The sequence below is a fragment of the Dromaius novaehollandiae genome, chromosome W (genome assembly GCF_036370855.1).
Source record: "Dromaius novaehollandiae isolate bDroNov1 chromosome W, bDroNov1.hap1, whole genome shotgun sequence".
Lineage (NCBI taxonomy): Eukaryota > Metazoa > Chordata > Aves > Casuariiformes > Dromaiidae > Dromaius > Dromaius novaehollandiae.
Window position 1 is genome coordinate 34,047,218 of NC_088130.1, and position 24,444 is coordinate 34,071,661.

Sequence of the window (24,444 nt, forward strand, 5' to 3'; positions counted from 1 at the left end):
CCTAATACCTTTCAGGATTTTTTACCATAATGAAATTCCATGAAGCAAAGGCTTAAAAATTACACTGGTCTAATCTTCGTTCATTTAGCTTCTGTTGTATGGCATATTTGTACTTTTTTTTTCAGGAGCTGCTTTTTCTCTTCAGTTTTCTTCTATTTTGAAAGCGTACATGTATCTTAATTCCACATACGGTTAGAAATTATTTACGCTATACATTCTGTATCATAGGTGGATTTTAACCAGGAATTATAAAGCCCTGAGTAAAGGTTCAAAAGGCAGTACGTCAGGCTTTTTGAACATCATGATGGAACTCAAGAAGTGTTGTAACCATTGCTACCTCATTAAACCACCAGATGATAATGAATTCTATAATAAACAGGAGGCCTTACAGGTAATACCACTTTCATTTTTTTTAAATTGCAAAACAGAACTCTGTTTTTCATCTGTAATGTGTATAAAGTAGTTTTATACTGTTGAAGCAATTTATTTGTTCTTATTAAAGTATATTAAGAAAGAACCTATAAAGTGCTCATTCTGAGTTTTACAGGGAAGTAAATTGATTTTTTTTGTTTCTTAATTAGAACTGAATAATAGACCATTACTAAATAAAATATCCCTGATTTTAATTATGATCAAAATAAAAAGGAAATAATTTGAAATAGGCTGTGTGTTTTCAGATAAAATAAATTTAAGACCTATTTAAACACAGATTTAAAAAAAAATAGTAGTTAAACAGGTAAATGTAATATAAATACAAATGCATGGCACTGGTAGCGGTACATCAGCAATCCATGTGATAGCTGAAAGTGATCTGCAGAATGTTTTTAAGGTTTTGTTTTGTTTTTTTTCTTATAATGAAGCACTGTTCTCTGTATGCCTGCAAACAGCCAAAGTGAAAGGAAGTAAAAGTAAAAAAAACAGCCAAAGCTTATTATGATTTTTGCTGTTATTGTTATGAATGAAGACACCTATAGCATCACTACTGAGGATGGTCTGTGGGGTTTTTTTTTTTTGGTATAGATTAACTAATCTTTGTATTAAAACTGTTGAGAACCACTGCAACAGATAAAAACTGGTAACATTTGATGCAGTTTATACCAACATAAATATTTCTAAAGTTAATTTTTTCTGTAAGCTTTGAAGTTGATAATATAAATACTTTTGGGAAAAGTCCTGGATTGTGCAGTGACAGCTTGTGGTTTCAAGCTAAAGGATATTTTACTTACAACTTGGCATACTGTATGACTAAACTATAATTAAACTCATCAGAAGTGTTCAGCCATTCTTTCTGATAATTGCATACAATTAACAATGACTTCCTTCACCCATCTTAATAAGCTTTGTTAGCTCTAATTCTGAACAAAATCTCCTCCTCCTTTCTGGCATAAAGAATAAAAGTGCCTAACTCCAAATTTTTCACTCACCAGAATTGTATCCTGAGCCTCCTGAAGTTAAAGAGGCCTAAAGTTTTCGACATTAAATTCCATGTGCACTAGAGTTTTTGTTCTAGTTATTCCCAGTGGAGCTGTGAAGGCTTAACATTGTAGGCTACCTAAAGCCTATTAGACTCCACAAACAAGATTCTTCTGACTTTATCTTGCATGAGAGACTTGAGTGATAGGCATTTTCTAAGAACACTTACAAGATGAGGCAGCAGTGCCTGTTCCTGTTCATAAGATGGGAAGTGAGGAGAAAATAGTAATAAAGTAGTCCCTTTTCTTAATAATCTCAAGTATTTTGTTGACTATGAAAAGTTATTGTTTACTTGGCAGAAAAGAGCTAGAGCCTACACCTTAACTGCTCTGTTTTGTAGCTCCATATATTTACTTAACACTTTAGTGGATTGTTAAGATGCTGTTTTATGAGCAGGAGCTGAGAAATGCATTTCCTTTAAAAATATGCTGCTCAGTACTGCTGTTGACTTCAGTTAAAGTACTCAGTGCTTTTATAACGCCTTTTTACAAGACCAGGGCACTTGCTAATTCCTGATTAAACTTTCAGGATCAGTTAATGCTGCATAGTAGTCAATCTCTATAGCAGTGTAGTATGGTCACCTGAATGTGTACGTTAGTTCTAGGAGCATGTATATCATGTTTACGTATTAAAACATTTTTTAAAGAAATGTCAGGATTTCTATCATTCTTCCCATACCAGTAGACAAGAAAGCAAACCTAAAATGAATGTTTAACCAATTGCAGTGTGTATTAGTGTTGAGGTGAACTTACTCTTTAATATATATTTATATTGTTTTTATAGCATTTAATACGTAGCAGCGGGAAACTAATCCTTCTTGACAAGCTACTGATTCGTCTACGAGAACGTGGCAACAGAGTTTTGATTTTCTCTCAGATGGTGAGGATGCTGGACATCCTAGCAGAGTATTTGAAGTATCGCCAGTTTCCCTTTCAGGTAAGAATTTTGCTGGTAGTAGCCAAGAACCTACTGTCTTTTGTCCCTTTGTCTCTCTTTTTTGGGGGGTAGGGGTGTCTATATAAATTTATCTTTATGTACAGGAAGCCTGGCAATTGCTACATGCTTAATGATATTTTGAAATGGAGCTGATGGAAAAGACTGATGGAAAAGTGTAAAATGTTACACTGCTGCGTTTGGAGTTTTTTGTTTTCTCGTGTAACTGTTCTAGCAACTGAGAAATTGAAGTTACTCTGATTAGAATATAGTATAAGAATTCATTTTTAACTGTAGTATTAAATCTCTTTAGAGACTCGATGGATCAATAAAAGGGGAATTGAGGAAACAAGCACTGGATCATTTTAATGCAGAAGGATCAGAGGTATGGTATTAGTTGTGTATTTTTAAGGAAGGAATCTACTCAGCTTTATTTTTTTCCAGAGAAATATACTTAGGAGAAATTTAGGGAAATTGCCTAGGAAAATGAATATATCCCTAAGAATTATAACAAATACTACATAAAAACTGGAGGCTGAGAAACGTGATGGATGCATTTTGTTGTTATTACGTGGAATATAATTTTTATAACTGATAGATTTTTTCTAAGATGAGGTTAAATAGGAACACAATTTATGAAGATGATGTTGAATTAATATCATCAGTAATTACAATATTTTAATATTTTTAGTGCTCTTTATCAAAGTAATTTTAAGTACTGTATAAGCACTGAAAAATTTAGCTTCATAACTTTGTTGTTGTGTAGGACTTAATCCTATGATTTTTACAAGACTCCTACCCTTAGGCAAGCCTTTAGCATCAAAACCACCCTTTGGCACTGGGCAGAATTGAGTTGCGTATATCTGTGTGTGAAATACAACCATCTTTAACTCTGGCTTCTGTTATCGTCATCTGTTGACTCTTAGTTCCTTGCCCTGGAAGAGAATAGTGAAGGACTGATTTCTAGCCTACTTGTAATTTTATAGGTTTCTGTTATAGCTTCTCTCTTTTCTGTGTTGGAAGGTTCCTAGCTTATTTAATATTCCTAATATGGAAGCAAGGCCATACCTTTAGTCATCTTTGATCCCTGCCCTACACTGGCAGGGTTTTTTGAGATAATGGAAGGATAGCACTTGTCAATTACTGCTGAGCTTAAGTTGCTGCTGTGTTTGGGGAGGAAGGAATTGACTTCATAACATTAAACTGCAGATGTTTGTTAAATGCAGAAGTTTTAAATTCTAGTACAGGCATCATTGCCTCTTTCTGAAATCTTGCCAGTTCTACTGTACAGCTTTTGAGATGAAGGGGGGAATCCAGACCTCACGTGGTATTCAAGAACATAGGCAAACTACGGATTTGTGCAGCAACATAATTGTGTGTCTGTTTATTCTCTACTTTTCTCTCAATAATTCGTAACTTTTCATATGGCTTTTTGGCCATTACCAAACTGAGGTCTCCATGGAAATATGTACTACAACTCCAAGGACCAGTTCCTGAGCAGTAATGATTTGCTGTTACCTGTCTCTGTATGTAAAATTAGGATGCTTTTTTCCAGTTTCACTTTATCTTGAATTTCATATGCTGTTTTATGCCTGTTTCATAAGATCTTTCTGCAGTCCTTTGTAGTTGTCCCTGAGTAACTGTGTATCATCTGCAAATTTTGTCATCTCATTGCTCATCCCATTTTCATTTTAACAGTATTGATCCCTGCAGAGCACTTGCTTCCTGTCTCTTAGTTAACCAGTTACTTTTATGTCCGAGGGTCTTCCCTCTTATGCCATGGCTGCTTAGTTTTCTTAAAAAATTTTGATGAGGGACTTTGGCACCTACAAGACTTTAACAGCAGGTTGTTTTGTACTTTTGGCTGGTGCTTTGTTTGATTGTTTTTCCCCTTCCTCCACCCCCTCCTCCGGGATGGTTAGTGCTTATCTTCTATGGTGCTGCTTCCCTTAAACCACAGAGAAGTCAATGACTGTTCACAAGAGAAATTGGTAGGAGTGTTTGCTTTATCCTTAAAGAGACTTCAGCTGTGGAACGGCTGTTTGATAGCATTTAAGTTTGTAGTCTCATTCACAGGATGTATAAACAAGTATCATATGGGTTCCCTGAAGAATATTAAAACCAACATGTGTAAAGCTATTTCTTATTTTATGATTTCAGGACTTCTGCTTTTTACTGTCTACCAGAGCTGGAGGATTAGGTATAAACTTGGCGTCTGCTGACACTGTAGTTATATTTGATTCTGACTGGAATCCACAGAATGATCTGCAAGCGCAGGCTAGAGCCCATAGGATCGGACAGAAGAAACAGGTACACACCTTTCAGCTTTGAGCTCCAAACCTGAAGGAGGGTTCCACACAGTAGCTGTTTTCTGTCTGTTTTGCATTTGGGGGCCATCACAGTCTTCATGTATTTTAAGAATAACTAATATTTGCTTAGTATGTCTAAAAATGTTAATAGTGCTCCTCCAAATTATTTATTTAATTATTTAAATCTCCCTCTATGGGAGACAGTATAGCAGCTGTAGATGTATACGGATGGGGAGGGAGGAGAGCTGTGGGTTTGTCACATATTCATTGGTATCATGTCGTTCTAGAAAATAACTGTTTCTTCAGGCACATCCCCTTTACTTAAAAGTGAAATATTTCCTAGTTCTTTCCAGATTTCTTTCTTGCAGAAGACATCAAGGAATAAATCAGAGATGTGATGCTTTTGCTTATGGCCATGCTTATGCCTAATCTCTGCAGCTTATGGAAGAGAGATCTAAGAATTTATTTCTTTAGTTTTTAAGTGGGTTATACAGAGACTATGGTAATGTGATTGAACAAGTATTTCGTAAATGAAACCGGTTAATAAAATTCAGAAGATTCATAATCAAGACTGATGTTTTTCCCTATTGTTGCTTAAGGCTTTTTTTGTTAAGCTTGGTAATTTTCTGAATATTGTTTTCGTATGTAATTTGAGAATATGTAAATACAGTTTTTTGTTTTTGTTTTTTACTATACATAGGTTAATATTTATCGGCTAGTCACAAAAGGATCAGTAGAAGAGGATATTCTTGAAAGAGCCAAGAAAAAGATGGTGTTAGATCATTTAGTAATTCAGAGAATGGACACTACAGGGAAAACTGTGCTACATACAGGTTCTACTCCTTCGAGGTATATTTGTATATTTCTCCATATCGATTTACCCTTAAATATATTTGGCAAGCAAGTAAAAATGCAGGTTATTTGAGCTGGTTAATAAAAGGCAAAAAATGTGCAGTAAGGGATGTGCAAAGTATATTGTCTTTGCACATCTTTATTTACATATTAAATATAGCTTTTATTTTTAAGTGAAGTACAAGCTTGATTGACTCACGATTATACTAGTTTGAAAAAATTCTATAAGATTTTTTTTCTGAAATTCCCGTATTTCAGCTCAACACCATTTAATAAGGAAGAGTTATCAGCAATTTTGAAGTTTGGCGCTGAGGAACTATTTAAAGAACCTGAAGGGGAAGAACAGGAACCCCAGGTAAATTGGACAGTGCTTCTACATTTGATGGGTATAACAACCAAAAATATCTATGAATTATTTTGTTATAAAGAGAAACTTACTCTGTTTCAGGAAATGGATATAGATGAAATCTTGAAGAGGGCTGAAACACGGGAAAATGAGCCAGGCCCATTAACTGTAGGAGATGAGCTGCTTTCCCAGTTTAAGGTATTGCTGTGATCCCTCCCTCCCTTCCTCCTCCTGTAATTACACTTCCCTTTATAAATGCTACTGTTTTCTTTTGCGTACCTAGCCATCTTTTCTTTGTTCTTATGAAACAGATGCTGCAATAAGTCAACACTGTATATTTTTTGCATAAAATGCCTTTTCACCTATACAGAATAATTACCATCAGAAAAAACATTTAAAAATACCTAATATGTTTTGCTAAAAGGAAAAAAGAGGATATATTTACAAATGTATTAATCGTTGATTTAATGATGAGAATTCTGGAAAGGGCTGTTTTTTTACTTCATGCTTTAGGTTGTTAAGCGCTTGTGGTGCTTTTGAAAACAAAACATAAAGCTTGGGTTGCTTGGTTGATGACTGTGAGAAATTCCTTTCAGCCCCAAAAATTCAGTAAACTTGAATGCCAGATATTTTAAGTGTTCAATTAAATATATTTAAGTGTGTCCAAATTGGTTTGTTTTGCTTAAAAAAATGCGAAGCAGCATATAGTTGTTTAGATCAGTAGACTATTAAATCGCCTTCCTGCTGATTATTTATTTGCAGCTTGTTGTGATTTCTGCACTTTAATGTATGGTTAACTTCACTATGAGAGTTTCACACCAACTTAGGCATTCACATGCCATTAGCCCTGCTTTTAAGGAAAATTAAATAATAATCATACAGCTATCAAGGAGGTTGTTTCATTGTGCTTCTATATTAGTCAACTTTTAAATAAGAAAGATTCTAATCTTTATATTCAGCCATGTTGAGTGGTGTGTGTGTGTGTGTATACACACATATAAAAATACTTTCATTAGAGACAGTGTTTCATTAAGCCTTTTGAATTTATAAATTGCATATACGTGTGTATTCTTTTCAGCATGTGTGTGCCTGTGTATAAAATACGCCATCATGAACTAAGTTTTCCTGAAATTTAGTTGCTGACTTTTGTTTAAACAAAGTTACATACTGACTTGGTGAATTTGTTCTGATACATAAGGTGGCCAACTTTTCCAATATGGATGAAGATGACATTGAGTTGGAACCAGAACGAAATTCAAGAAATTGGGAAGAAATCATTCCAGAAGTCCAGCGACGAAGAATAGAAGAGGAGGAAAGACAAAAAGAACTTGAAGAAATATATATGCTCCCAAGGATGAGAAACTGTGCAAAACAGGTATCTCTGGGTTTTGATTGACTTTCATTTTTGTGTTGCTGTTGTTTCAGTTTGTATTTTTGGATTGCCTTCCCCCCTCCCCAACATACATATTTTGACAGGCTAGATAACTTTATTCATGCATTTTAGTTATGTTGCTTTGAACCACTTGCTCTGAAATTCCAGATCAGCTTTAATGGAAGTGAAGGAAGACGCAGTAGGAACAGAAGATATTCTGGATCTGATAGTGACTCCATCTCCGAAAGAAAACGGCCGAAAAAACGTGGAAGACCACGAACTATTCCTCGAGAGAATATTAAAGGATTTAGTGACGCAGAGATTAGACGGTAAGATTGGGGAGGAACATGCGTGTTTAATGGGACAGAACAAAATTGTTTAAAAACATTTTAGAGCTTGTAAATGCAAAGACAGTTTATTTTTCCTGAATTTAGTTGAAAACTTTTATTCGAGGCATTTGAGGTTTTACCTTGTGTACTTTGTGGTGCAGACATAATGAACTATAGTTTGAATTCATTTTGGTGAGAGATAAAATTATGTTGGAAGAATACTCTTGATTTTTTGAGTATGTATGTACTCCTAATCCCTGCATCCCTTGAAGACAGTGGTTTCAAAAAAACACAGTTTTTACAATGGGTGAGCTCCCTCTGCCCCCCGAATAAACAACATATTCTACTTCACGTCAGTATCAATGGTGATTGAAGAAAGAGCATGTACATCTTTGTCATGATACACATAAAAGATTGAGTGGGTTTTGTTTTGTTTTAGATTTCTTGACGCTGTAATTGAATTCATGTGTTACAATGCTTTTTAAAACTAAAAAGTACAAAATCCCTTTTCATTAATAAATCTGTACAGTTGGTCCCATCAGTATTTGGTACTTAAAATATTTTGTGGTAGAAGGAGGAAGAAGAATCATTTTTGCTTACCTTTATGGGTTTGTGAAACACTACTTTGTTTTAGGAATTTTAAGTATTCCAGTTTCTCTAAAATATTTTAAAGTTTACAAAATATTTTCGATTATAGAAACAACTTTACAAGATTCGTATTCCCTTTGCATTTCATCTAACGTAATGGATTGCAGCTTTTGACAAGGTTATTTTTGTGCTTGTGCTAGCAACTTGGATTCTTGTTTGTTGAGGAAAATTCCTTTTTTATTTCATTCCCTCTCTGCGTCCTGGATATTTCCGGCTTCTTTCCATCCTTCCCCATTTTTTTCTGAGGGTAGTAACATTCTTTTATCTTTCATGTCATGTTTTCCTAAATCTTAAAATCATCTGTCTTGAATTGCAGCTATCTCCTCTTTATTATCTGAGGCATAACATAATGTCTGAATTTTCTATTTACTGTAAATCTACATTCACTTTTTACGGTTGGACACATCTGGTTGCTGAATCTTTTGTCTCATGAAAATAATAAAGTAATTTCAGAAATAAATTGTACCATCTACTGTTTTATTTGTATCAGTTCTTAAACCAAATACAAGTCTGGTTTTAAATGTGTATCTTGATATACTAAGCTGCCCTAGTCTCTCTAGTTTTCATTTTCTTTCCATTGTCTGTATAGCGTTGTATTAAAAAAAAAAAAAAAAAAAAAAAGTATTGATACAGTTTTAAAACCAATGTGGTTAGTTAAGCATATATTTATACTGTAAAATTATTTTCTTTTACTAGGTTTATCAAGAGTTACAAGAAGTTCGGTGGCCCCCTTGAAAGGTAAACTTACGTGATTAAAGTTGTGTAGTAACTTGGAACCTTGTTTTCATAAAATTAGAACAATACACCTAGAAGACTTACGTCGAAGAGAAGAGAATACTGTACCTAATCCGTTGCCTTGACTATAATGTGAATTTAGTTTAGTTTAGTTTAGTTCCCTTTCTTCATATACGGCATATATGTAGACAGCCAGTAATCCAGACCTCTCAGTTTTGCAGGACTGCTTGCTCTTTCCTTATACTTTACATGTTGTCTTTTTTAATCCGTATTAGTGACAATCATTTAGTTGTCTTGTTTGATAGTCTGTTGAAAGCCTATGGTTTTATCCACCATAACTGCCAAAGGTAGCTTTGCAATTTTCTTATTGTCAGTTCGTTCTTTTAAGTTTTTTGTATTACTCCATTTTTTGAGAAAAATTTCTTATCTTCCTTTTCCTTAAAAAAATACTTACAGTCTATATGATCATGTTACAGTTCCTTTTCTTTTTAAAAAATACCCAGTAACGTAATTCAAAGTTGTATAGTTAGTCCTTTACAGTTCTTGTTGTATTGTCCTCTGGTATCTGGATCAATTGTATTATTTCCTTTCTTTTCTTTTGTCATTTTTCTATAGCTGTTTGTAACTGCAAGGAACAAAACTGCACTGGTAGCTTACATGATCACCTCTCTAGATTCAAAATTTGAAAGAATCATTCACAAATTAGTCAAGTTTTAGAGCTGTAAAAATATGTATCTGTTTTATTACAGGTTAGATGCTATAGCTAGAGATGCTGAGCTAGTTGATAAATCTGAGACAGACCTTAGGCGTCTGGGAGAGCTTGTACATAATGGATGTATTAAGGCTTTAAAAGACAATTCTGGACCAGAAAGAGCAGGTATGGTATGCATGGGTGGGGAGGAAGAGGAATAAAAAGTATCAAGAAGCCTGAGTTAATCTTGCACTCTGATTAGAAGACAAAACAATTGCATTAGGGGAAAATATGAATAATAGTAATAAATGTTAGCATGCTAGGCTATTAAAAAAGGGATTATAGTAAGAACAGTTCTTCTCCCCTTCCCTGTGTGAATTGTCATGGGAGAATGCAGTATGTTTTTGCTTTACCATGACATTTAGGATTGATCTGATATTATTATATGGAAGACCTTGAGATTCTGAAGTTTAGTTGGGGTGTTTGCTTAACAAAAATATATTTGAAGGTGTGCTGCTACAGCAACAGTCTTTCTTGTTTTCTTTACATTTGTCTGTAAGGAGCACATAAAGCCTAAATACTTTGGTCTTTTTTTTTTAAGGAGGTAGACTTGGGAAAGTTAAAGGCCCAACATTCCGAATATCAGGAGTGCAAGTAAATGCAAAGCTGGTCATCTCTCACGAGGAAGAGTTGGCACCATTGCATAAATCCATTCCTGCAGATCCGGAAGAAAGGAAAAGGTAATTTTTTCTAAAGGAAGCCATAATGTAGAAAATTTTAAGGTTTTTATACATATATTTTATCAATCCACGCTGCAGGCACGCTGCGACACCAGTGTCTCTCGAATCCCTATAAAGGACTGGTAGCCGTAGTCTGCTCTGTGTCTTTGTTCTTTCTTCCGTCACCTTAGTAGCCTGTACCTGCTTTCGTGTCTGAACTGTATTCATTGCGGGCTGAGTTCACTTAATCTTAATATTCCAGACTAGAAATCAGGCTTGTTGAGGAGCTGCTTTATGTGTTATCTCTGCCTGAGGCAAAGTAGTATCTGTCACAGTGGAGCAGACAGTCATTGTTGGTAGTTGTTTCAGTCGTTTCAGTCCTCGCACTCTGAACTTTTTAGCTTGCCACTCTGTGTATCATACTCCCGAAACTATCTGCAAATTCAGTTAGCGGTTACACTTGGGTGATGTTTTAAGCTTTTCTTCATGGCTGGCCAACTTGATGCTCATTCCATGGCCATAGACAGCTACCTGTTGTTCCTTGTGTCTTAATCCGGACCTGCTTTAAAACATTTTATAATACTGATTTAAGTAAATGTTCTAAAGAAATTGTAAGAAAGTCTGACGATAGATAACTGAATTACTTTCCTAAACATATCAGCCTCCTAGTGATGTAACAACACTTTTTCCGCTTGTAGCACGTTCCCCACCCCCTTGCTAAGTTTCCAAAGTAAAGATCACTTACTTGTCTAACTTGCTTCCACTAGATATGTCGTCCCATGCCACACCAAGGCAGCTCATTTTGATATAGATTGGGGTAAGGAAGATGATTCCAATCTGTTAATAGGCATCTATGAATATGGTTATGGCAGCTGGGAAATGATAAAAATGGATCCTGATCTCAGTTTGACACAGAAGGTATGTAACCTACAAAATTCTTGTCATTAAGGACTTTTTTTTAGGTAATAATGCTGATAAGAACAGTCACTGAGAGAGCGTATTTTATGATAACTGAAATTGCACAGAAATTGTGTATCAGTTGTACTCCTTTGTACCCTTCTTGTGGTAGATATTAGATTTCAAGGTCTTGTGTATCCTGTTAAAGTATGCCTTCTTAGAGTTTATTACATTTTTGTATTTCCATGTCCTTGGACCTCTGTCACCTGAATCCTTCCTTTCCAATATTTTGTTTCCCTGTTTTAGATGATCTAGTTGTGTTCGTTTTGTTCTTGAGCTTTTGGAAGGGAGGCTGTTCTGTGGTTTGATGTGTTCCCCTCTTCCCCCCCCCGCTGCTTAATCCACATTTCTTTCACTTGAAACTGGCTTTCATTCACAACCTGAGAATAGCTGTACTCAACACACTGGAAGTAGCACAACAGCTGCTTAACAGTATTGAGTAATAGATATGTAGGGATAGACTGGGGTGAAGCAAACTTAGTGATATTGCCAACAAACTGTAGCTTTGGGATTTGAGGAGCCAGGGTTGTGTCCAGATTGGTTTAATAATGATTTCTACTCCTGCCTTCCATTAATTTGTCAGTTTTATGAACACACCCAGTTATGTTTTTGGCTGTGGCAACATCTTGTAGTGATGAGTTCTGCATTTAGAAGCATGAGGCAGAACACGGAGATCTGTGGATGGCAGTGGTGCAGGAGTTCAGAATTTCTTAGAAGAACTGCAAGGTTGGAAAGAGAGGTCTGAGGCTAGTTTCCTGAGTTCGTTGTAAACTCTGTGAGACAGTTTTCAAAACTGTCTAGATTAGTTGTTTGATTGGGGAAAAATAGAATGTTTAAGAAATTCTCCATTCCTTCAAGCGTGCTGGCTTGTTTGCCAGGTATAGTTGGAGTGCATTTTTTTTCCCCCAACCTTTTCTGCAGCTTTTTCTTCTCCCAGTGCTCCAGGCTAGTAGCTCACAAATTTGATAATTTCTGCACATAGTTGATAATACTGTTGTTCCTCCCAGATTTTACCTGACGATCCAGATAAGAAACCCCAGGCCAAGCAATTACAGACCCGTGCAGACTACCTCATTAAATTACTGAATAAAGACCTTGCAAGAAAGGAAGCACAAAGACTTGCTGGTGCAGTAAGTAAAATTTGACATGCAGTAGTGAGATAAAATAATATGCTTATGGGTGTGTTAGTGATCTCCCTTTTTTCTTTTTTTCTTTTTTCTTCTGGTCATTCTTTTTCTTTGTGCAATTTTTCTCCATATTGGTAATCATATTACATGAGACTAACTCAAGTAATGAATTGCAAGTTTAGTATTGTTTTACTCTCTTTTACTTTTATGTACTTTTTACTATTGTACTATGTTCTGTCTCCGTTCCTGAGAAAAGTGGCGGCCATTAGTGGCAGTAAATAAGAGGATCCCTTTATTTAACATAAAAACAGATCTTTTTCTGTAACTGTGGTGCAAAGATACTTGTCAGTTGACATAGTAAAGATACTTATTGCATTCAGGGCAATTCAAAGAGGAGGAAAACAAGAACTAAGAAGAATAAAGTGCTAAAGGCTGCAAAATTAAAAGAAGAAATAAAAAGTGACTCCTCTCCACCACCCTCAGAAAAATCTGATGATGATGATGATGAGGATAACAAGGTAAAGATGGCTATTCAGTTGTTTCTGTTGTAAAGTTGAAATGCCTGAATGGCATTCTTCCAGCAGAGGAGGACTTCTACTGTTTGAATCCTTTTGTGGTAGTGACTGTTAATAGTGAATAGGTACAGTCGCATGGAAGATTGTATCTGTATTAATTTAATAATAGGCTTGTAGCTGAGGCATTATGATTAGGTTTCCAAATTATTGTATCGTGAAATAGTGTTATAGTCTGATTACAAGTGTCATTGTGCAATTTCAAGATTCTATAATGACTTCAGTATTGTATCTGCCAGAAGTGTAAATCGAATGTAACATCTGAATATAAAACTGTTTCTGGCTAATGTGATGTTACTGCTTATACCGATTCTTCAGGTAGATTTTTTTGTTGTTGTTGCTCAGGCTTAGGAAAAAAATATGTTTGATTAGAAATAACAGCATGAATAAATAATGTTTTGAGGCATACAAGTGAAAAGGTCCTGTATATGTCATAGCTTTTATTCTTCAAATAGACCACTTAAAGTTGTTACTTTTTATTACTGATGTATTGTTTCAGGACTCTATATTCTGCTTTTGTTGGGATTTTTTTTAGGTTTTTCTGGTTTTGTTTACATTTCTATCGCAGCAAAACCGCTAAAGAGAATAACTTGGATAGTATAGGGACATGTTGAACCCAATTTTGTGACTTTGAAGGTAGTTGAAATAAATTGGTGTAAATAAATTATGATAAATATATATATATTTAACATCCTCCCTTCCTAGTTTAAAATAAACTGAATTGAAGTAAATGTTTTACATAACCATTTTAAACTATTATACGTCACTGAAAATATATGTTAAGATAGTGATCAACTCTTTCTGTAAGAGAAAAAAAATTTATTCAAATATACAGTTGAAACTGAGTCAGACTGAAAAGAATCATGATACATTTATATCAAATTATCAGTCTTAACTAGAAAGCATTCCTATATACATTTAAATTATACTATGAAAAATAAAATATAAAGCCAGAAAAAAATTTTTTTTGACTGTAGACTTGTTAATATTTTCATGCAATAATTTGTCTGGAATGTATAACTAAACTGTAAGGGCAGTAAGTAAGGGCAACCAAATCATAAAATTAGGTAAATTAGGTCCTCAATCCAGTTAAAATGTGCATTGGACACTAATCTCCACCTGAAGCAGATGGCACTGGCAGTCTGTCAATGGACTTGTGTTTTGGGAAAGAACCTAGAATTCTGTCTCCTTTTGTATCTTTACTAACAAATGTCCATCATTTGAACACTCTTTTGCACACACAAAATAAGTGCCCTTCTGAAAACTGGGCTAGACCCAGAAATAGGATTTAACAACAATGCCACTGAATTATCATAGAATATGCTGTATTTAAAGCCTCAGGTACAGCTTCTGTTTAACTGCTATAGTATTCAGGAAACACTTTAAATCCCTGGTTTTTTTGCTAGGCAGTTCCCCCTAAACACTGAAGTCCTGGTTGGGCTTGTTGCTAGATACCTAATCTAGGTACTTTGTTGGGATTCGTGTATTAAGCACTTTCACCTGCTTTTCTGGAAGCCAGGATTCTGTATATGTTCTCCCAGGATGTGTTTCAGATGCATTCATGGCAATGATGATTCTTCCACTTGTACCTTTTTGTTGCTTATTATTATTATAGTATTTTTCTGTGTCTGAAAGAATTTGAGCTTCTATCTCAGACCTCCTAAGTGAATATTATAAATGCCAGTAGGGGCATTCTGTGAGGTCTTTCTCTCAGGATAGATTTTGTTCACCATGAAGTAATTAAATGGGCCCTTCTCAGATGATCTATAAGACTCTCCCCACCCCCCAGACAAGAGCAGGTTGAAACTTTGTTCCTTGTGAATGTTTAATATGTGATCAGTGAAGAGTTACTAGAACAAAGCTAACTAGAACAGAGGTCTTCTCTCACCACCATCACTTGAGTGCCCTGACCAATCAGTTCAGTTCTGTGATGTCTGCTTCTGTATTTTTTTTAAGCTCTTGCAGCTTAACTACCTTTTACAGGGGCAGATTTCCTTGGGGATATGAAAGTTAAATGGACTTAATCTCTCACCCCATTACTACTGCCCAATCAGTACTTGTTTTGTGTCACATCAAGGAAATGAGTGAGTGGTCCCCATTTTTCTTTGCAACTGCATCCAGTTCTATTTGATAGGTGTTAAATTTAAGTCTAAAGAAATTATATACAGATGAAAAGTATGTTTTAATCTGATGGTTACAAAACTGTATAGCTAGGAGCTCAGTTTGATGTGACATATATGCTTGCATATTGCAGGATGAGATTGTTTCAGTGAAACATCCACATAAAAAAATAAAAGCAGAAAAAGAAAATGAAGAAAAGCCTGAGCCAGATATTGGTATAAAGAAGGAAGCTGAAGAAAAAAGAGAGACAAAAGAAAAGGAAAATAAGAGGGATTTGAAAAGGGAGAAAAAAGAAAAAGAGGATAAGAAAGAATTAAAAGAAAAAGATATTAAAGAAAAGAGAGAAAACAAAGTTAAAGAATCCACACAGAAAGAAAAAGAAGTAAAGGAAGAGAAGGTAATTAGGTTTACTTATCTTACATAGCACTAGAAAAGGCCGTCAGGTTTTTGTGAACAATTTTGAGTTGAAAAGGTATTTTGGATCGTTTATTGGTCAGTTGTCACTTCATTGAAATCTTTTACATAATTTGAAGTTTTATTTTCACCACTTGCAATTGCAGGGACAAGCATATGAAATGGAAAATTACCCTTTGAAGATACTTATCTTAGTGGGGCTGCGAGTGCAAGTGGCCTAAGAAACTCATTTATTTCTTTTCCATTCTCTTTTTCCATCCTTCAGAAACAGAAAACAAAATATACCAGCACTGAATGTTAGGATATTTTTTCTTGTTATTAGTGAAGAGAATGCAGTAATTATGGTAATTGCTTAATTACAGAATAATTCCAAACCCAAAACAAAGTTTGCTTATCGGATTAATTTTCATATTTTGTTCTTAGGCAAATGAAACCAAATCTGAAAATAAAGAAAAAACTAAAAAAATTCCATTGTCGGATACTCCAGTTCATATTACGGCAACTAGTGAACCAGTTCCTATATCTGAGGAATCTGAAGAACTTGATCAGAAGACGTTCAGTGTGGTAAGACCCTTATTGATAACTTAGTGTTTGCGCTTGATATGCTAAGTGGACACAAATTCTGAAGTTCTTTGTTCTGCCATTAGGCATTGTAATACAGATGATCTATTGCCAGTAAAATCTCAGATCAGTGAGGGTTATGGATACCATACTAAAGTCACGTTTGTTTTCAGGCCAGCAGTTTTATTTTGTTATTTATTGCAGTATATGCAGTTTATTGCACTGAATAGCTTTAAAATATGAATATCGATCCTCAAGAATAACTCATGTGTATGCTGCTCCTTAAAGGACAGAAATTAATGAACTTTAACACAGTTGCTGGAGTCTCTGGTTTGGCCTTATAAAATACCCCTATCTTCTTTGTAAACTGACAAGAGAAATTAAGTTTCTAAGTTTCTGCTGAGTTTAAAGACTCACAGTTAGACACAGGAAGAAACATTCTAAAGCCCTTAGAAATATCTTGCCAGAGTAATCTATCTGATACTGAAAGAATATCGGCTAAATCAGTAGTGCTGACTAGAACAGAATCAATATTGGAGGAAAAAAGGTAGGTGAGCTCAGTCTATGCAGATTTTCATAGGTCACTTGGGGCTTTGGAAAGATGCCAGTTCTGAGCATCTGCTTTTCTGCTGTGAATGTTCTATCATTCAGGTTTCAACAGCAGTCTGTTACTGCCAGGCAGATTTACTGGATCTATTGTGGTATTGGCTGCAAAAGGCAAATTCTAGTTTTCTCATCATTGTGGCAGTGACTTTTTTTAATCTAAATATTGCAAGTGACTCATCTGCGACTTCCAAGATGAGTCTCAAATGATTCAGGAGGTATCTGTGTGTGGCTAGGTGACTGAAAAATCACTTGATTTCCATGTACAGTTGTACTTTTCTGATCACCTTTATACTTAAGTTAAGCAGTGCACTCTGTGAATTGTGGTTTAAGGACTACTTTAAGCTGTGGCTAGTGCAGTATGTAATGTAGTTCCTTAATTACTTAATGGCATCAGCTGGCAATGGAACAGCTTTGGTGATTTTTGAGTTTCCCTAGATGTTGACAAAGTGATAATGATTCTCCAAAATCCTTCATATTTTTTGATTCTGGATATACAGACTTGCCTTTTTCCCTTACAGGGAGCAAATCTAGTTTGGGTTTGTGTATTGAACATTTTTTGGACAGACCTTCTGTTCTGGAATGTATGTTTGTCATTAGGCCATGGTCAGATGCAGTCTAATTAGCATGTTTAACTACTTTTTCAAATGGAAGTTATTGCTGTAAGTTGCTGAGGCTAACTCATTTGACTTCGTGTGCCAGTGTGCATTCCATCTGTTTACCTTGCCATAGTGATTGGATAGTATTTCCAAGTGTCTGTAATTTAAAACATGCTAAATGGATTATCTGCCTTTACCATTAACACATTTGAATTACAATGTGAAAATTCAAGAACACACGTATGAAATATATCTGTGGGTACTTATGCATTGCCATTGCTGGTGTTGCTAATTTAGGCATACCTAAACTAGCATTACCCTAGATAGATAGCACAAGCTCTGTTAGGATCTGCATAGAACTCAGGCTTAAACTCCTTGAAGAAGGAATGTGAACATCTGCTGAATACCAAGTTTAATTGTTGCAGAATGTATCTATTTAAAATATATTAAAAAGTCTCGTATTTGATCTTGACGCTGAGTTTGTATAGCTTTCAAGATCCTAAAAAGTAAAATAAGTCCTGTCTTACGTACTTCTGCTGAAAGTTATAACCACGATTGTAAAATCCAGTCATAATAAGTTTTTTCCCTCAGAAAATCTTTTACATTAAATTAGTGCTTTCTTAAATCTTTAATATCTTTGTTGCATACAATCTAATGCTTTCATATAGGAGTAAATTTCCAGCTGGATTTAAAATACTACTTTTTCCAAAGGAAACCTGTAGTAAAACTAAATTTTAAGAGCTGTGAGCGAAGTCTTGTGTTTCATTTGGCTTACAACAGTACTGTCTTTGCCTGTATAAATATCACACTACGGGTGGGTCATGTTTTAGATTTTTTTTTCTTTGAATAAATGTATTCCTTTTTTCCATTTTACAGTGCAAAGAAAGAATGAGGCCTGTCAAAGCAGCATTGAAACAGCTGGATAGACCAGAGAAAGGCCTTTCTGAAAGGGAACAGCTAGAACATACTAGGCAGTGTCTAATCAAAATTGGGGATCACATTACTGAATGTCTAAAGGAGTACACAAATCCTGAACAAATTAAACAATGGAGGAAGTAAGTTATTCTGTGAGATTTTCCTCAAAACCAGGAAAATCCACAATTGCTTTTATTAAACAGAATCATTTTTAATTATTTCTCTTATTTCTTATTCTTCCTTTCTTGTAACTTTCTGCTGTTTTAAATAAGGACCTATAAAAAGATGATTATAAATGTCTCAGCTTTTAATGGATTCACTTTTTTTATACTGGCATAGCAATGCATTTTGTCCAGTAGGTGGAGTCATCTCACTTCTTGCAACCAAAAGCAAACAGAAGATAACTGTATCTAAACAGTATGTAAAGTTTAGTGGAAAAGGGTTCTTATCCTTAAAGAATCTGTTTTTTTCAGCTTTGAGGGATTTTTATTCATGCTAACAATAGGCTATACTAAATTTGCAGAAATTTAAGAAATTTTCCTTGCAGACTGTTGTCAGCATAGAATGCTTCTGTTTTTACTTATTTTACTTCAAAATAGTAGGGTGAACTGAAATATAAAAGCAAGATTCATGTCTCAAAGGCATCGTGATAAATGTTACATTTCTTTTAGTGGAAATTCATAATACAGCTACTATAATAATAATTTGTAATAATGCTACAATACCATAAGCTGATTATTAAAATATGTATTTTGACCATCTTTAAGATATATGGTGTAGTAATGCTACATTTACTAAAGTTATACATATGTTGTTAGGCACACCATTGACTGGTTGTGTCTACTTTTGCAAAACTCTAAGCCAAAACTATAGTATTTCAGTCATCACAGGGAAAGAGCCAGCTGATACTTCTTGAGCCTGCACACCTAAAATGTTTCTGAACTAAGCACTAAGTTGAACACTGATATTCTGTAGTCACTTCTAAGCACTTCACCTGTAAATTTGACTGAAAGAATTCTAGACTTTAAATCTGGTATCTGGAAGCAAATCTTTTTAGGGTTTTGGCTTCTCAACAGCAAGAGTTGATTTGTTCTTTTTTTCTTTCTTCGTAGCATAGATACTCCAGATTAGGCTTGAATTTTTGGCCATCCCACTCCCATTCTCTTTCAGATTTTTTCATTTGGTTTCCAAAGCTTTGACGAGGCTTTAGAATTCTGTGGGGAAAAATCCTCTCTCTCTCTCTCTCTCTCTCTCTCTCTCTCTCTCTCTCTCTCTCTCTCTCTCTCTCTCTCTCTCATATTTTTAGGAAATGAGGCATGTAGGTTAAATGTCTTACACTGCAAGATATTTCAGGTTTGGAAAAAGCATCATCAAGTAGTAAATACTCAGATTTTCTGTCACATTTCAAACAGTCTTTCAAAAGACTTCTACAACAAATTGAAAGCTATGTTTTTAGGTGGTTTTACAAATCATGCTATTAACAGAATTCTGATATTTATTATAATGATTTCAGAGTGCAAAGAAATGCATGAAAAGTTATAAATATTACAAAGTGATAAATTGTTAGAGGAATTCACTTTTCAAATGTTTGAAGTGCAGCTGGGTTATGTTTGCTATGCAGCTAGATAATATGGTATGTAGTGGATCTTACAGTGATTTTAGTTTACTGAAGTACTGCTGAAATTTCACTTGAGTCCATGTTCTGTTGCATGATACAGTAATAAGCTAACATACAGAAGAATTATAACCTCTCTTTCTTCTTCCTCAGAAATTTGTGGATATTTGTCTCTAAGTTTACAGAATTTGATGCTAGAAAGCTGCACAAACTGTACAAACATGCAATCAAAAAACGCCAAGAGTCTCAGGTAATGTTTCCAGACTCTCTAAAAACACATATTTTAAGCATATAACAGTTTTACTAGAGTAACAATTTAATGGATTACCAGGAACAATAAAAAAAAAACATTACTTAAGGTGTATTTTTGTGTTTGTAATAAACTAAACTAGCCACTTCTGGGCTGATATTTTTCAAGTATTCAGGTGTAACTTTGGGTTTTATCAGTGACTGTTTTTGTACTTGTCTCTTTTAGCAACACAATGACCAGAATATTAGCAGCAATGTGAATACACATGTAATTAGAAATCCAGGTAAGAAATCTTACATATATTCTTGTGCTGGATATCTTGGATAAGGTATGTGAAATGAAATAACCTTAAAAACTGTGTCCAAGAACTCCTGTACTGCTAGATATCATGGGGTTATGCTGACAGCATAGTTTAATGAGTTTGCTGATGAAATTGAGCTGAGCACAGACTGAACCTGGTACTTACTGGGTTTAGTAGTAAGTTATTAAAAAAATAAAAAACAAAAAACAAAAAAACCCAAGTTTTTGTACCTAATTTTGGGGAGGGAGAATGGTCTACTCAAAACTTGGAGCTTCCGTACTTGGAGGTTCTCTGCTTATTTATAGCAGTTGTAATGTCACTACAGTTTAAAAAATATATTCCCTGAAGTCACGGTTAGCAATCAGTTATATGGGATGTCTTTTATTATTGTTGACACCATCTTTCTATGCTCAAACAGTTGCATTTTTATATAACTTGCTTTTATATGCTGTTACATTATAACTTGGGAATATCCTAGTGGGCTTAAAATGAATATAATATACATTTTAGGAATACCGCTAAAAACCTTTCATTAACCGGGTATACCTTTAAAACTCATGTTCATGCTAGAGCCATCCGTCCTTAGGTGATTCCTACCACTCCATCTAACACTGCTGTACTAAAGGCACCAGGTCCCTATCGGTTGCTCATTTGGACCGCACTGTTTCCCTTCATTTAAGAAGGATTTGGTCTACAAGGCTGAAAAGTTAAGTTTCTCAGCCCTACACAACTACATTTCTAGCTTGTTTCTCTCCTGCTCCTCATGTTTCTTTGAGTTCACTCACAATAGTGCATTTATCTTTCAAATATTTAGATGTTGTGTCTGTCAGATTGTAATGTCATTTTTGCATTGTTTTAAATCTGACATGTAGAAGTGCTGTTTGAATTAGACGAGGAAAAGGTTTTACAGCTCATGAAACTTCCTTATAACCTTTGCTTTATTAAACAGATGTGGAAAGACTGAAAGAGAATACAAATCATGATGACAGTAGCAGGGACAGTTATTCTTCTGATAGACATCTGTCACAATACCATGATCATCACAAAGACAGGCATCAGGGAGATGCATATAAAAAAAGTGACTCTAGGAAAAGGCCCTATTCAGCCTTCAGCAATGGAAAAGATCATAGAGACTGGGATCACTACAAACAAGACAGCAGGTGAGTTGCTTCAGCGGTTGTAAAATCTGTTCAGATTTCCCTTCCTATTATTGTAATATGCTTGTAGTAAGCACCCAAGCGTCTTTCCTGAGGAATGCTGAATTTCAAAGAAATTATATGTCTGTAATGCAGTCTTGTTGAATTGGCATAATTGTAATTCTTACTGTGGATTCAGTAACATTAACATAATTTATTTTTCAGATACTACAGTGATAGTAAACACAGAAAGTTGGATGATCACAGGAGCAGAGATCACAGGTCAAACCTGGAAGGATGTTTAAAAGACAGTCGGCCTCATTCAGACCACCGTTCCCATTCAGACCACAGGATACATTCAGATCACCGTTCCACTTCAGAGTACAGTCATCATAAATCTTCCAGAGATTATAGGTACCACTCAGACTGGCAAATGGACCACAGAGCTTCTGGTAGTGGCCCAAGGTCACCATTAGATCAGAGGTCTCCTTATGGTTCAAGATCTCCCTTAGGACACAGATCTCCATTTGAACACTCATCAGATCACAAAAGTACACCTGAACATTCATGGAGTAGCCGGAAAACATAACAAAGACTGACATTTTCTGGACCCTCTTTTAGCCATATACAGTAAACTAACACAGTAATTGCCTTACATGACTTGAAAGATATGGACTGGATATTCTATCAGTAGCAGTATTGTTACTTCTTTCCAGGATGCAAGGTCTATTATCCCAACAGAAGAAAAATATTTTTGTATTTAAAGTTTATGCTGCACTGTGCTGCAAATGTTGTGGCACTTTTTTTTAAGAAATGGAAGATGTTTACTTTTACAGGGACCTCAACACTGCCCCATTCAGACTGGATCTTACTATAAAACTCTTCATGTCAGAGTGATTTTAGGCTGAACACAGTTTAAATTATGTTTGTAAATGAACTTTTAAACACTGACCTGTGATCGTGTTTCAGGAAGGAATGAGGAGTTTGTTTTATTTTTTTGGGTTTTTTGGTCTTAGAAAAGAACTCTCAAGGACTTTGTTCACTTTCCAAAGCTACTTGTTTACATTGTACACTGCGACCACCTTGCCGCTTTTCATCACAAGCTTGAATATTTAAATTCTGTACCTATACCTGTAAAATAGCCAGGATTTCTCCTGTTTGTGATCAGTTGTAATGCCTTTTTACAAAACAAAAAAAAACCCACAAAAATGGCTGTAAATTATTGTAAATTAATTAAATGAGCTTTCTCCCCTCTCAGGCTTATTTTGACTGTTCCTTTCCCCACCAACTCAGGCCTTCTTATCACAAGTATGAAACAAAATCAGTGTACTTACACTTTTTAATAAAATATCTTGATGGAATCACTGCTCAGAATGTAAAAATGGGGAAAGGGAACATTTTATTCCATTTAGTGCTCCTTTTTTTTTTATTGAATACTTTAGATACATGTTTTGGTTTTTTTTTTTTTTTTTATTAAACTGTCAGTGTTGTGATTGTTGTAATGAAATGGTGAGAAATATTCAGTTAAACTGTGCTCTGGAAAGTTTTTCAGGTGCATTGGTTTTAAAGAAGGAGTGTTCAATATCTGAACATTTCAGAATCCAAATCAGCCAAAATTTATTGTAAATCCATTTGTTTTCCCTCTTTAACATGGGCAATAATGTCAAATATGCTATGCAGCCAGTTAATATTTTAGCAGATTTGAATGACTTTATTAATAGAATTGTTACAATGCACACTGATTGTACATAGATAACTTCTATCTGACAAATTAAATTTAAACTAAAAGGATATGTGGGCTCTTGTAGTTTTCTGCTGGTGTTTTCCTACAATGTACCTTTCTCATATTTAAGTATGACAATATTAAACTCATGTAAATACTAAACTTTAATACGCAACACAAAAATCAGGGAAGGTAAACTTCTAGCCAGGCATCATGTGGTTGGATCCATGTCTGTTGCTCCTTTTTTTTCCTCTTGTCTTGCAAAGTTGAACATTTTTTCCCAATTAACCAGGTGTATATAAAGGCATTAAAATCAACCAAAAACCTCTTCACAGAATATCTGTCTACTAAGGTCTTATTGTAGGCACAGTTGTGGCTCATTTTGTTAATATCATTTAGCCAAGTACACTTAAGGTACTTTAGTGTAAGCTGGGACTCAGCTAGTGCTTGTTCAGTTCTTCTCAGGATTGAGAGGGGTTTGCTTTGTTCTGCTTTTGTGCTTAATTCCTGAAACTGTTTAATTGGTGGTGCCTAGCAAGGTTGTGCATGTGTGCATCTTCCTCTCCCGATGGTGAAAATCTAGAAGAGCATCACCGACCGCTTGGTTGTTCTTACTGTTTGGGTAGCGAGCTGGAGTCTTAGATCTATCATGATAACATATCTATAGAGCAGTCCCACCAAGTCTGGTTCACCAGCAGTGCAGCTATGTTAGCATGGCTTTGTGGCTAAGCATGACATGACATGATATGATATGATATGGTTAGACTGCGTCCATTTTCGTTAAAGGCACCTCAGGTCTCTCTGACATAAGCAAGACAGAGGATATGCTGATCTGGTGACTTTGGTCAGGATCTGTGGCAATTAGTGTATTTAGGTTGTGTTCATTTTTATTTAAGTGCATTACAGCTGCTTAAATTTTTCCCCTTTGCTTTCAATTAAGTCTTAAATACGAAGTTTGATGGTGGAGATAGTCTCCCAGCTTTGCTGTCTCCACTGCTTATGAGACTGACTGTTTTGATATATATCTTACTATTCAGGAGAATCTGATATCCTCTGTGAATAAGCCATTTATTCATTTTCCATGCATGCAGATTCGATCTCTATTTTGTTCTTTTGTAATGGAAAGTCTGAGGACTGTGTCTG

The 24,444-nt window shown here is 35.1% G+C and overlaps 1 protein-coding gene across 4 annotated transcripts in view; it reads left to right on the top strand.

Annotated features, from left to right (window-relative positions):
* LOC112980263 (chromodomain-helicase-DNA-binding protein 1) overlaps positions 1–23,369 on the top strand; it is a 51,769-nt gene extending 28,400 nt beyond the window's left edge. For 2 of the 4 annotated variants that reach the window (XM_064500581.1, XM_064500580.1), the window contains exons 16-37: positions 229–391; positions 2,257–2,409; positions 2,720–2,791; positions 4,567–4,716; positions 5,416–5,564; positions 5,826–5,922; positions 6,016–6,111; positions 7,112–7,288; positions 7,454–7,614; positions 8,959–9,000; positions 9,747–9,874; positions 10,290–10,428; positions 11,175–11,325; positions 12,372–12,494; positions 12,872–13,009; positions 15,318–15,581; positions 16,022–16,162; positions 18,238–18,416; positions 20,045–20,141; positions 20,367–20,424; positions 21,392–21,602; positions 21,804–23,369. In XM_064500581.1, the coding sequence (XP_064356651.1) occupies positions 229–391; positions 2,257–2,409; positions 2,720–2,791; positions 4,567–4,716; positions 5,416–5,564; positions 5,826–5,922; positions 6,016–6,111; positions 7,112–7,288; positions 7,454–7,614; positions 8,959–9,000; positions 9,747–9,874; positions 10,290–10,428; positions 11,175–11,325; positions 12,372–12,494; positions 12,872–13,009; positions 15,318–15,581; positions 16,022–16,162; positions 18,238–18,416; positions 20,045–20,141; positions 20,367–20,424; positions 21,392–21,602; positions 21,804–22,167 (3,253 nt within the window). In that variant the 3' untranslated portion in view covers positions 22,168–23,369. The remainder of the gene's footprint in view (positions 1–228; positions 392–2,256; positions 2,410–2,719; positions 2,792–4,566; positions 4,717–5,415; positions 5,565–5,825; positions 5,923–6,015; positions 6,112–7,111; positions 7,289–7,453; positions 7,615–8,958; positions 9,001–9,746; positions 9,875–10,289; positions 10,429–11,174; positions 11,326–12,371; positions 12,495–12,871; positions 13,010–15,317; positions 15,582–16,021; positions 16,163–18,237; positions 18,417–20,044; positions 20,142–20,366; positions 20,425–21,391; positions 21,603–21,803) is intronic. The other 2 variants (XM_064500583.1, XM_064500584.1) reach the window with 2 other exon arrangements.
* The last annotated feature ends 1,075 nt before the right edge of the window (positions 23,370–24,444 follow it).